The 14,112-nt window shown below is 30.0% G+C and overlaps 1 protein-coding gene and 1 long non-coding RNA gene across 2 annotated transcripts; both read left to right on the forward strand.

Moving 5' to 3' along the window:
- The first annotated feature begins 1,840 nt into the window (after window positions 1-1,840).
- Window positions 1,841-3,831, forward strand: LOC133031678 (uncharacterized). Its single transcript, XR_009684763.1, has 3 exons — window positions 1,841-2,696; window positions 2,788-3,219; window positions 3,383-3,831. It is a non-coding gene; the product is annotated as an uncharacterized LOC133031678 (long non-coding RNA).
- A 5,826-nt stretch (window positions 3,832-9,657) lies between these two features.
- Window positions 9,658-11,388, forward strand: LOC115704070 (protein EARLY FLOWERING 5). Its single transcript, XM_030631292.2, has one exon. It carries the CDS (start codon window positions 9,658-9,660, stop codon window positions 11,386-11,388), a length of 1,731 nt encoding a protein of 576 aa, XP_030487152.2.
- Window positions 11,389-14,112: the final 2,724 nt, after the last annotated feature.

The following is a 14,112-nucleotide window of genomic DNA, read 5'->3' on the forward strand; positions in this document are numbered from 1 at the left end:
AGGTCTATCCACGAAGAAGAAGAAAAATAAGGAGAGAGAAAGTAAATAAAAAAGAAAAAGAAAATAAAAAATGTTAATGTCTTTTTTTTTGGAAAATATTAATGTTTTTATTTATTTATTTTTTAGTAATTTTTATTATTTAAATTATTTTTAATTAAATATATTACTTGGACCAATAAACCTTCAACATGTGGCTTTCTTGTCAATACCTAACAGATCAGTTAACTTGGGGATCAACGGACTTACAGAAAATGTGATCTTAAGACTAGGGGTGTTCGCGGTGCGGGTGGTGCGGTTTTTAACCATTTTTTTAAACCAACCCGCACATGCGGTTTTTCCAATTTTCCAAACCGCACCCGCACCGCGATACTAAAAAACCGCAAAAACCGCACCGCAAAAAATGATGTGGTGCGGTGCAGTTTTTGTGGTTTATGCGGTTTGAACTATCACAATTTTTTTTTGAAGTCATCACAAAATAATTAAACATCATTAATATAATTAATCCAAAACACTTAAGAAAATACAACAAACTTGAGACTAATAAAAGTTATAACAACAACAATAAGTTAATAATCTTTTTAAAGTTTCAACAACACAGCTAAATCAAAATAATAAACTTGAAACTAATTAAATTCCAACAACAATATAAATGTACAAACACAAACTTCTAACTCTAAATTTTAATACACATGTATGGGCTTTGGTTTGTTGCTAAGAAGAGAGGGTTTGTGAAGAGTTATGGATTTTATCCTAAGATTTATGGGCTTGGGTTGGGCTCATATATATGGGCTTAATTAAATAAATATAAAAATTAAAATTTTAAAACATGCGGTGCGGTTTGAATCGCGATTTAATAATTCCAAACCGCAAACCGCACCGCACCGCGCGGTTTGGGAAAATTTCAAACCGCAACCGCACCGCGAAGAATTTCAAACCGCATTTTTTTTGCGGTGTGGTGCAGTGCGGGCGGTTTGAGCGGTTTGATGTACACCCCTACTTAGGACTATTACCGCCAATTTTTGAAGTTGGGACTAGTCTGCATCAACTCTAAATTTTGGGGAACTTTTGCCGCAATTATCTCTTTTATTTATTTTCTCTAAAATTTTATTTTTTTTTATTATATTTAAAAAACAATAACTCTTTTTTTAGCTTATTGTTGTTTTTCATCACGTGAATGATGTGTTTTTATGTTCGTGTTTTTGGTTTTTTACTTTTATTTTTAATTAAGATTTTTTAAAAAAATTATAACTCCAAAATTTTTGGTTATCATATTTTTGTGCTTTTGATTTTTTTTTTAAAAAAATTAAGATATTTAAAAAATGATATGTCTTAAAAAATTGATAACTTGAAAATCTATCATCATATTTTGGCTTTTGCCTTTTTTTTTTTAAATATTTAAAAACATAATCATTTTTTATCACTTACTAAATTCTCTCTCTATATATATCTTTATATATTAAAAGTGCCTATCTAACGGCAATTCTTGGTTTAACGATGTTGGTTTGTTTCCTCCGTTAACTTTAACAGAATATTCCCAATTAATTTATATTATTTTTTTAACAAAAATTTATTCAAAAAATCACACATTCTGTTAACATAACATTATTTTATTAAAAAAAAAAAACACACATTCCTAAAAATAACCAATTAAAATAAAATTTAAAATAAATTATATAATAAAATTTAACGATTTGAAGATATATTCTCTCATAATCTTACGACTTAGAATATTTAATATAACAACATTTACGACTACCGAAGTAAGCAAAAAGTGAGTCAATTTGGGCATATGGAAGCTTTGCGATTGGTGGTGGAGTTGATAATTTGGGCCTACCGGAGTAAGCAACAGATGAGCCGATTTGGGCATATGGAAGCTTTGCGATTGGGTGTGAAGCTGATAATTTGGGCATGCCAGAATAAGAAACAGGTGAGCCGATTTGGGCATATTTAAGCTTTGCAATTGGGGTTGAAGCTGATAATTTGGGCTTGCCGGAGTAAGCAACAGGTGAGCTAATTTTGGCATTTTGATTGACTCTTCTCCTTGCTTTATCATTTGCTTCACCCGTCTATTTTTGACCCATCGATAGAAATACATAGCGTTTAATATAACTTTGCGATTGGAGATGACTCCACCGAAAATGTTCTTCACCCATTGATTTTTGAAAAAGATCATATTAACGTCTGGCTACCGATATCTCCACCTTCGAATCAATACGTCTTAATTTTTCTTTCCCTTCTTTTCTCTAAATCTCTCGATTGTGCAATTTTTTTTTAAATGCTATGGATTGTATACCCACTATCCAAATTTAATTTGTGATTGGATTCTTTACCTTTGATATTTACTTTAAGATTGTAAAAATCTGTCTTAATGATGGGAGTCATTAAGGGGATTGGAAGATATTTTACAGGTTTCTAACTTTTTTTAGTAATAGCTTGATTTTTTTTTTCTAATGATTTCATCAGTCATACATAATTATCATTTTTCGGAATTATCTTTTTTTTTTTATATATATATCTTTCTTTATATGTTAAAAGTGTAATTTCTTGGTTTAACAATGTTTTGTACAGATTTTGATGGCTCTTATTATCTTTTTACAATGTAGGATAGTGAACATGAAGTTGTAAACGATGTGGGTGCTGAAACTGGACATGAGATACGAACAACTATTGGTGGTCGAAATGGGCAATCTAGGCAGGTTTGTAAAAAACTACTATGAAGGGTAGATAATTCGATTTGTTGGTTTATCTTTCGTGTCTTACAGTGCTTCATTTGTTTTCAATTGACAGACGGTCAGTTACATTGCAGAACATGTGGTTGGAACTAGTTCTTTCAGTGTTGTTTTCCAAGTATGTAGAATCATAGTATTTTTTTTTAATAATTGAAGCTATTTCTCAACTTTTTTCGCCAAAGATATTGAATGATGATGATAATGTAAACCTCTTTCTCCAGGCTAAATCGAAACCGGAGACATTGTTGCCATCAAGAAAGTTCTTCAAGACAAGCGCTACAAGAACAGGGAATTGCAGATTATGCAAATGTTGGATCATCCTAATATCGTCGCACTAAAGCACTATTTTTTCTCAACAACAGACAAAGAAGAGCTTTAACTGAACCTTGTACTTGAATATGTCCCCGAGACTGTTCACCGTGTTGCCAGAAATTATAGCAGGATTAACCTAAGAATGCCCCTGATATATGTTAAACTCTACACATATCAGGTATAAAAGTAATTTTGTTGAATTCTGTTGTGTTTGTATTAAAAACCTTCTTTTCTGAATGTTCTTGGTTCTTCGGTTAAGATCATGGGATATATTAATTAATTTTATTGCTAGACAATATGTTGGTTAGTGTTTGGATTTCATTTTTGTTTTTTGGGTACAGATTTGCAGGGCACTTGCTTATATCCACAATTGCATTGGTATTTGTCACCAGGATATCAAGCCTCAAAACTTACTCGTAAGATTCTTTTCTTAGAGCATATAGTACTTGTGTAGATAAGACTTGTTGGTGTTTGCCAAAATAACAATTTTGGAAAGTGAAATTAGAAAATGACATTTCATTTTTACACTTCTCAACCTACTTGGTCACTCTTGCTTTCGTCATGTAAAAGTATATCGAATCGATTTCATCTAACAAATATTTGTCTCATAAGTCATTTTGCAAAAGAGCCTCTTGAGACTTGTCCTATAAAACTCCAGTTTCCCTAATGTTTGTAGGGTATGTAAGAAAAATTAATTGTCAAGAGTGACACTTGTTAGTGTGAGAATTAAGAATTTGGTGATATTTGTAGGAATTACTGTGAAAGATGTTTAAATACTTTTGAATGGTGTATTATGGATGTGTTATTATCTGTTTATGTATCATTTTTTTGCCTTGTCAAATTCTAAAAATATGCTATAATAATATTCAGGTAAATCCTCACACTCATCAGTTGAAGCTTTGTGATTTCGGAAGTGCCAAAGTGTTGGTAAGTATTTTCGCTATGTTACATATTGAGTGATTAATCGAGCTTGTTAGCTTAGCTTGATCCAATTGTTAAAAGTTTAGTCTCTTTTCTATGTTATCAGGTGAAAGGAGAACCGAATGTTTATTACATTTGCTCGAGATATTATCGAGCTCCCGAGCTTATATTTGGAGCGACTGAATGCACCACAGCTATTGATATGAAGTCTCTCTCAATTTTTTAAGTGTAATATGTTTTAATCATAATTATAAGTACAGTTCATAAGTACTTCTAATATTACCAATTTTTTAGTATTATTAATAACAATGCGTACATGTTTATATATACAATTATGATATTCTTAAAAAGTCTATTTTTATAAAACAAATAATAAAAAATAATTTACAATTAGTTACCGATTTTTTTTTAAAAAAATCACTAAAACTTAAATAAAACTAATATTTACGTGGCTCGCCACGTAACTTTCATCTAGTATATATATATATATCTTAACTTACGTTGTCTCTTCTTCGAAATGTTATTTTCTTATCGACTTAAATACTGATAAGAAGAATAGAGAATTGATAAGTCTTATAATTTTTATTGATGAGATAGTGATTATTATTTTTATTCATATTTTTCCTTTACTGCTATTTTTTTTTTTATCAATTTATCAATTATTAAATACTCAATGTTTTTAATGCATGCAACAATAAGAAAAAAAAAAGTTTCTAATTAAGTTTAAGAAGCTATTAAGTGAAGGTTCTTTGTATTGTCCGTAAAATTTGAAAATTGTGGTAACCACAAATGAGTACAGACCACTTTCAAATGACTATAAAATTTTATTTTAGTTACAACTTCAATTGAGAGATTAGAAGGAGAAATAGTTAACATTTCGATCAATGGGTTTCAATTCATAACTCTAATGTTTGGCGGCATAAGTACTCAATGTTTGTAAAACTATAATTTTTAGCGGTATAAGTATCCAATGTTTATAAAACTGTAATTTTATATCAGTTTGTCAGCAATAAATCTGTTATTGTCTTAAACATGACACAAATAAAATTAAAATTCTAAATCGTTAGGTCGGGTCGGGTTGACCTGATTTTGCATCTAACTTCTCATATTTTTGAAAGAAATTTATATAAAAAATTAATAAAGTTAAAATTTGATATATTTTTATGGGTAAATAGCGGCATAATTACTTAAAGTTTTAAGTTTGTAAGCAGCATAAACCTAATGTATATTTATTAAAGGAACATTTGGAAGTAACTGATACTACATATTTTTCTGTCTAGACCCAATGATCTAGAATCTGGAACTTATATATGGTCTGTTTAAGAAAATAACAGAGTTTGTACTGGCGAAATTATAGAAAAATTACAGTTTTACAAACATTATGTACTTATGCCGCTAAAAATAAACATTGAGTTTATGACACTTACAAATTTGAAATTTTAAGTACTTATGCCGCTAATTGCTCTAATTTTATTACTTAGTTATCATCAAATAAAATACATAATTTATTTCATATATATAATTTATAAATTTTTAAAACAACTGCTACGAAACGCAAGTTTTATACTAATTTCCTAATAAAATAAACAAGATAAATTATTATTATTATTATTATTAATATTATTATTATTATTATTATTATTATTATTATTATTATTCTATTTCTAGATAATTTTAGTAAACAAGATGTTACAAATATTAATTTTGATTATTCATTATTCTTGCATTATATTTTCTCATTAATTTATTATTGGAAGACACTAATTATGAAATGTTTCTATCACATACACATTAAACTGCAACATTTTCTAGTACATAACCCATCATGATTGTATTTGGCTTTTCCTAATATTGCTCCAAGTGAGAACAATTTAGATGACAAAATTAATAAAAAAAACAAAAAAATAAAATAATTAGCAACTACTCAAATCAGAATGATGTTGATATTGGTTTTTAGGTATGGATTGTAGATATGCATATTGATCCTTGAATTTATTGGTGGTACCACATTGGTCCTTCCACTTACTAAATTAATTACAGCAATGGAGTCTGATCTCTTTTTGTTTACTATTTGAATTTTCACGTTTATTAGAGAAATTATTACCAAATATGTGTTTTGTTTTTATTGAAAGAAGAAAAAAATCAAAGGTTGCCAAAATCACTTGCATCCAAATTCCAAACGAATGAGCAAAGATTTGATCAGAAAGAAAGGAAAAAAACGAAAGAATGAGCAAAGAGTACCGAAATTGTAAGAGCCTATAAAACTATAAGTTTCACCATAGGAAATTCTAATATATAACCAAGGTTTTGTTAAGATGTCAAAGTCGAACTAACCATTCTAATACCTCCAAAGGTATTTTTATGGTGCTTTGCCTAATTTAGTTGTTATATTCTAACCAATTTCTATATAATAATCACATATAATTGAAGGCGTTTTTCTTCTTCCATCACAATAATCAGCTACCACTTTTTTTGGAATTGCAAGATTCCATGCCCCATTTTGAGAAAAACATTGCATCATTAATGATCAATGTAAAAAGAAAGTTCCTTGTATCATCTTCCTTTAGTATTTTTGTAAGAAGAATATAAATTTAAATAGTAATAATATTACCTTATTAAACAAATAGTATGTAATTGATTTCAAAATAATAAAAAAAATAGTCATAATATTAAATATATATTTATACAAATATATTGTAAATTTTGTCCTCCATTTTCTGGTAAAAATAAGAGTGCCTAATCAAAATAAATTCATATGCTATTTTTCAGAGAAACTACAAAAAAAAAACAAAAACAAAAAGAATAGAAGAATTTAGTGCATGACATTATAATTAAAAAAAAAAAAACAGAAAATTGTTTATTGAAAACAATTTAGCTTGTTTGGCCTTATTTTTTTAAAACAGTTTTCAAAAAATAAAATTACAAAAAATAAGTATTTTAAAAACAACAAAATATTGTTTTCTGTTTTAAAAATTAATTCACTTTTAGTCAATATTATTTTTAAAAAACGCTAACCAAATGTGACTTGTGTTTTAAAAACTTTAAAAATTATTTTTTGTTCTCATTTCTTAAAACAATTTTTTTGAAAGAAAAAACATAAAACAATACGATGCACTTATTTATCCTGATTTTATTTAACAGATTATTTTATAAATACATATTATACATTTATATAGAAATATCAATATTTATTAGTATAAATAGAATATTCTGATTTTTTTTTTGAATGTAAATAGAATATTCTAATTTTAAAAAAATTTCACAATAAAATCTCAACTTTATTTTAAAACTACCACATATAATTAATTTTTAGTATATTTTCCAAATATAAATTTACACATATCATAAAAAATGAATCATATAAACAAAGAAATACATATTTTACTTTCAAACATATAATCCAATTGCCATGATAATTGATAAGCAAAGAAATACACACTACAAAAAACTGTTAATTTTAGTGACAACTTTTAATCACAATATAAATTTTTTATGACTAAATGTGACTTTTAGTCACAACAAAATGTTACTTATGACTAAAACATAATATTTAGTTCCAAGTTGTCATTAATTTAGTTTTAGTCACATAAATATTGTGACTAAAAATACATTTAGTCACAACAAATTGTGATTAATACCTTTAGCCACAGACTTTTTAGCCACAACATAAGAATAATAATTTATAATTAGTCACAATTTTTTTACTTTTAGTCACAAGTTTTGTTGTGACTAAAAGTAATTTTTTTTTTGTAGTGATAAATATATATTAATATTTTATAACAATTTTTATATACATATTATTAATATTTTATAATATAACAATACGTAATATCTTTTTTTTAGTGTATCTTTTTTTTTTCTAGGAAAATGCATTTAAAATTAGGGTTGCTTTTAGTAGTTCTCTTATTTTTTTAGGTTGAGCCGATCTTGAAAGAGAGCGAAAAGAGAAGGTGCATTTCTAGTCGATGAACGACATTATTCTTTATAATTGATTTGACAAACGATGTCGTTTTTGACACAACAATTTAAAGATGGATTAAGGTTTCCTTTTCCTGGCCAGGCTGTTGTTCCAGTACCCACATCTTTGGTCCAACTATACACAAATGTGGCCCCAAGACAAGATAGGATAGGAGCTTGTTTAATCATTAAGACCGACATTTTTTTTTTCTTTCTATTTTTAATTTTTTAATGCATAGACCCAACTTTTAGTTAATTGTTAATATGACACAATATATAATATATAGCTCATTTAAGTCTCTATCCACCGTTTGAAAATATTTAACTACAAATTCGTTTAAAACCACACCCACCAGAAAGCTTAATTACCATTTGGTACATGAAATAAAAGAAAGGTAACAATTGTAAACTTAATTTGACAGTACATAAAGAAAAATGGGAGTGATATATAGTTTTCTACGTTATTTATTTAATTTCAAAATTCTCTTACACATGATGATGATCAACTTTACCCAAATAAAGAACTAAGCATCAATGTACACAATTAGTTAAATCATAATTATTTCTCCTACGCATTTACTTGTTCTTTTTTCTTTTCCATTTTTCTAGAAGTGAAGTAATAGTATCATCTAACAACTATATATAAAATTACGATAAGAGAAAGCAATGAAAATGAAAGAAAATAAAAAATGTGTGCAAAGTGTAACAAACGACAACACCACTCCAGCCATTGGAGAAGCTTGGTTGGTGGACACTTCCCCTTTTGTGGGTCTGTCAGCAGCTAAACATGTGTCCTTCTTCCTCCAACTACTTGTCTATTTTACTCCAAATAATTATAAGTGATTATTTTTTTCTTCTCAAACATTATTAATAAAAAAAATATATTATTCTTCAAACGTATATTAGATAGATGCACTCCCTCTTTTCTTTTTTTCAACAATTGAACAAATTTCCTTTTTTTAAAAAATAAAATAAAATAATAATTGAACAAATTAAAAGGGAAAAAAAATGCATTCCCATCATTACTCAAATATTCAACTAATACATTTTTTTTCAACCACCAAAAAAAGTTTCTTTGAGTTTCGGCAAAAATAAAATAAAATGAAACTCATGAAAATGTTTATTTATTTTTTTGAATGTGGGGTAGAGTACGTTGGCAATACATGAAATGTCCATGAGTGACTATAAATTGGTGGTTCCTCTTTTTTTAATTCTATATTTACTCTATTTTAATATTTTTTTCAATCGGGAGAAACATTTATTAATGGAATTAAAAGCTTGATAAAAGGGTATGCAGCTTAATGAAAAAGACTATATATTTCTAAATAAATATGTATTTACGTAGAAAAAAAGTTGAAAAAAGTTTCGTAAGTGGGTGTGTTTTATTATGTCAATTGTCAAATAGTGGATACTCCATATAAGCATTTAATTTGAAGAACTATCACCCGAAAAACAAAATAAAAGTTAGTTCATTTTAATTTAATTAGCAGAAAAGAAATTAAAGCTTTTTAATTTATTTCAATACTGTTGTTATATTATATGTACGAATCTCACCAAACAAGAATGACTTGCATTACACTAAAACCAATAATTATAAACTAAAAGCTAAAAGCTTTATACCATCCATTACTACTCTTCCCTCAAAATTTTATAGTGCAACAAATGAAAACTCAACGCAAATAAACAGAGCTCAAACCCCCACCACCCATACTGGACCAATTCTTCTTCATCCTCCGCCATGCCTCACCGCCGTGATCGTTCTTATTCCTCTCCGGTTCTCTCCCCTCCGGTTCTCATCATTCTCTTACCCATTTTAACATTTGTGTTTCTCTTCTTTGCTATTCCTCCCGTTGTTTCTTTTACTTCTCACATATTTCATCCATTCACTATAAAGAAGAGTTGGGATTCTTTAAACATATTCCTTGTTCTGTTTGCGATTCTTTGCGGAATCTTCGCTAAGAGAAACGACGACGATTCAACTGGTGCTACTGCTACTACTACCGAAAACGGTGTCGTTTTCACTCCGAATGTTTCGGACCACGTTGGGAATGCGAGGATTGGTCCTCCAATTAGTGTCTCGGAATCCGTTTCCCAAGAATGGTTTGGATTTTCTGATCAAAATGCAAGCAAAAATAGTATTAATAATACGTATGGCGATCAAATTAATCGGACGCCGCCTGGTTCTGCAACACTTCGGTTGAGGAGGAGTAGTAGCTCGTATCCAGATCTAAGACAAGAATCTGTTTGGGATGATAATAGAGACGATCAGAAATTTCAGTTCCGATTCTTTGATGATTTGGAGATCAAGAAGTACCGCCAAACGATGTCGTTTGATCATCGACATCGATCAAGGCAACGAAGCAAAGTTGAAGAAGATGAAATTAAAGAAGTTCCAGTTGATACTTTTGTTGTTCGTCCTTCTACGCCCCCTAAGTCGCCGGCTCCTCCTCCTCCGCCGCCTCCGCCTACAGCACAGAACAATCATTTGAAATCGAGAAGAACGTTTCGATCAGTTGAGCTGAGAGAGAAGATGGAGAAGCGAGACGAAAATGGTGACGGTGATACAGAATTCACTAAAGCTCGATCTCCACCACCTATGCCGCCGCCTCCTCCTCCCAGACCTCCGCCGTCACCGGCGAGAATTCGGCTAGATCAGAAGAAACTAGAAAGAAAAAAGAGCAATGTGAAAAAAGAAATAACCATGGCTATAGCTTCGCTGTATAATAAGAGAAAGAGGAAGAAGAAGCAGAGAATCGCGAACGATAATTACGATTTTTCCATTCAGTCTTCTCCAAGTGAACATCTACAGTCTCATTACACAAAAGTACCGCCGCCTTCACCACCTCCGCCACCACCTCCACCTCCACCGCCGTACTCCGTTTTCCATAATCTGTTCCGGAAGGGAACCAAAAGCAAGAGAATTCACTCAGTCCCTCCGCCTCCGCCTCCACCGCCGAGACCAATTATTCCGTCGGTAACGTCATCATCGCGTTCCTCTAGAACGATAAATCAATCAGTATCTCCGCCCGCTCCTCCACCACCTCCTCAGTCCGAACATTTACGCAGGAGAACCACCGGCCGACCTCCACTGCCAGCGAAGTCGAGCGCTTACTACGAAGATAATATGAATAGCGGCTGCCAGAGCCCGCTGATTCCGATGCCTCCACCACCTCCTCCGCCGTTCAAAATGCCGGAGTTCAAGTACCTGGTTAGTGGAGACTACGTTAAAATTAGAAGCGCTCAAAGCTCTCGTTGCGGCTCCCCTGAGCCAATGGACGACGCTGATTCATCGTCAATTACCAAAGAAGAATCAGAGTCGGTCAACGTGATCAACGGTGGAGATGGTCTTGGGTCAGTGTTCTGTCCCAGCCCTGACGTTGACATCAAGGCCGACACTTTCATTGAAAGATTGTACGATGGGTGGAGGCTTGAGAAGATAAACTCGATCAAGGGAAAACGGAAGCTGTGATTTTGGACTCAGGCACAATTGACCATCTACGTTTTGGGGCTCAGGCCCAATTACCCTTCGCAAAATGTGAAATTGGCAATCACCCTCAACCTCAAGCTGTTTGCTTATGGGGCTTTTGCTTTCTTTGAAGGGACATACAGAAACATCTAATATAACATAATATATTATGAAGTAGAAAATAATATTATATTATAATATATATATATTGTTGGAAGAAGAGTGTAAAAGAAATAGGCTCTGATTTTGGGGTCTCTTTTCATCTTTGTATTTTGGAGCATTTTCTTGCATATAGAAAGGATGACCAAAGTTTTTGAGTTTGAAGTGTCGTTTGGAAGCTTCATGAGTGTGAACAGTGCATATAGGTATGTATTATGTACGTAGAAGAGGGACATTAGGCTCTAACTGTGTGTATTCTTTTTATTCCCACATATTAGAGCTTGTTGTTATCATAGAATGAAAAAAAATAAGAGAGTAACATGTGAGTTTCTATTTGGGTTGATGATATTGATAGGGAGAGTTATGGTGTTGGTCTCCAATTGTGAATTTTGCTCACCTTTTGGAGTTTTGAAATAAGAATAGTTGTATTTCGTAAAGTTTCAGTGTATGAGATTCTTCAGTTGAATTTGTTTGATGATATGAAAAATTGGTACATATTAGATTCCCAGAGCTCAGAGCCATATAATTTTTTTTTTTTTTTTTTAAAAAAAAAAAATCAAATATGGTCTTGTAAGTTGCAGTTACGTGATAGAAGAAAAAAAAATAATAAGAGTGCAAAATAATTTTGTCATGATTTCTTTAGAATACGTCACTTAATTACTTTGCTTTGAGCCTTTTTTGCTGAATTTACTTTGATTTGAGTCAAATTGTCCAAAATAAAATAAAAATTGCTAAATCGCTACATTTTTCATCTTTTAATACATAAAAGAAAGGTAATAATTGTAAACTTAACTTTTTTTTTTACGTGTATTGTAAACTTAATTTGATTGTACATAAAAAAAAAAGTGGGAGTGATATATAGTTTTCTACGTTATTTATTTAATAGCTTATCATAAAAAAGTAATTGACTCTATAATAAATCACAATTCAAAATTCTCTTAGTCTAGAACTAAACATCAATATACACAATTATAGTTAAATCATAATAATTATTTCTCCTATCCATTTACTTGTTCTTTTTTGTTTTCCATTTTTCTAAAAGTGAGGTATCATCTAACAACATATAAAATTAGGATAGAAAGCAATGAAAATGAAAAAAAAATAAAAAATGTGTGCGAAGTGTAGTAAACGACAACACCACTCCAGCTATTGAAGAAGCTTGGAGGACACTTCCCCTTTTGTGGCAGCAGCTAAACATGGGTCCTTCTTCCTTCTTCCTCTTCTAACTACTTGTCTATTTTACTCCAAATAATTATCAACTTATTATTTTTTTCTTCTCAAACATTATTAATAAAATTAAACAAAAAAAATATTATTATATATATAAGAAGTTTGAATGATTATATTAAATATGTACTAAAAATAATTAATAAATTATTAAACTAATCTGATTTTATTTATTTTCTTACAATAAACAATAAAAAAATTATAAATTGTAATCTCTAAAAATGGTTTTATTAAATATTTTAATTAAAATTTAATTTATTTTAAGTTATAATTAATTTAAATCTAAAAAATAAAAATTTCTCATACGTACTCTCTCTTTTTTTCTTTTACTTTTCAATAATTGAACAAATTTTTCTATTTTAAAAAAATAAAATAAAATAATTATTGAACAAATTTAAAAGAAAAAAATGCATTCCCATCATTTCTGATTTCTCAATATTCAACTAACCATATAATACATTTTTTTTAATGAAATGAAACTCATAAAAATGTTTATTTATTTATTTTTTGCAATGAGTGGGGTAGAGTACGGACAAGAGTGGGACAGGAAGGAGATAAACGCTAGACTTCAAATTGTATCTTTTTCATTATTATGACTACAAAAACCACTTTTTGGTGCCCAGCCATGTCATGAAATGGAGGACCAGGCAGTAATTGTCATGCTTTTTAAATTAATCCTAATAATTTATACTTTATAATGTATTTGGGTTTAGGCTAATTAGTATTTTTTCTCCTGAATTTTAACATGTATTAAATCGTGCTTCCTGAACTTTTTTGGCCGTTAGAAATTCCCCCGAACTATTGAGATTGTTAAATTTAAGGACTTTTGTCTAATTTTATTCAATTTAACTGTTTCAGTAATTGTTTATGTACTAAACCATACTCCTCAAACTTTGATATCTACCAAATCAGCCCCTCAAACTTTGATATGTACTAAATCATGCCCTTTGAACTTTAATCCATGTTAGAATTTTGTTATTAAAATTAGACAAAAATCTTTAAATTTAGCAATCTCAATAGTTTGGGGGAATTTTTAACGGCCAAAAAAATTCAGGGGACACGATTTAGTACATGTCAAAGTTCGGGGAAAAAAATTAATAATTAACCTTGGGTTTAATTATAATTGTTTAACAAAATAAAAGGGCATACATAATAAAAGAGGGGAAAGAGTTGGGCATAAAAAGGTGAGGAATTTGAAATTGAGGCTCCTCGTGTAGGTGAAAAGGCTCCTTTAGGCAAATGTGAACCCCAACCCAATATCCCATTAATTATCATTAATCTAATCAATAGGGAGGAATACAAAGTAACCTAATTATTATAGTCACCCTTTCTTAAACATGC

Source organism: Cannabis sativa, chromosome 1, assembly GCF_029168945.1.
Source record: "Cannabis sativa cultivar Pink pepper isolate KNU-18-1 chromosome 1, ASM2916894v1, whole genome shotgun sequence".
Taxonomy (NCBI): domain Eukaryota; kingdom Viridiplantae; phylum Streptophyta; class Magnoliopsida; order Rosales; family Cannabaceae; genus Cannabis; species Cannabis sativa.

Bases quoted from the DNA above. Each gene is read 5' to 3' on its own strand.
- LOC115704070 (XM_030631292.2), top strand. From the start codon at position 9,658: ATGCCTCACCGCCGTGATCGTTCTTATTCCTCTCCGGTTCTCTCCCCT.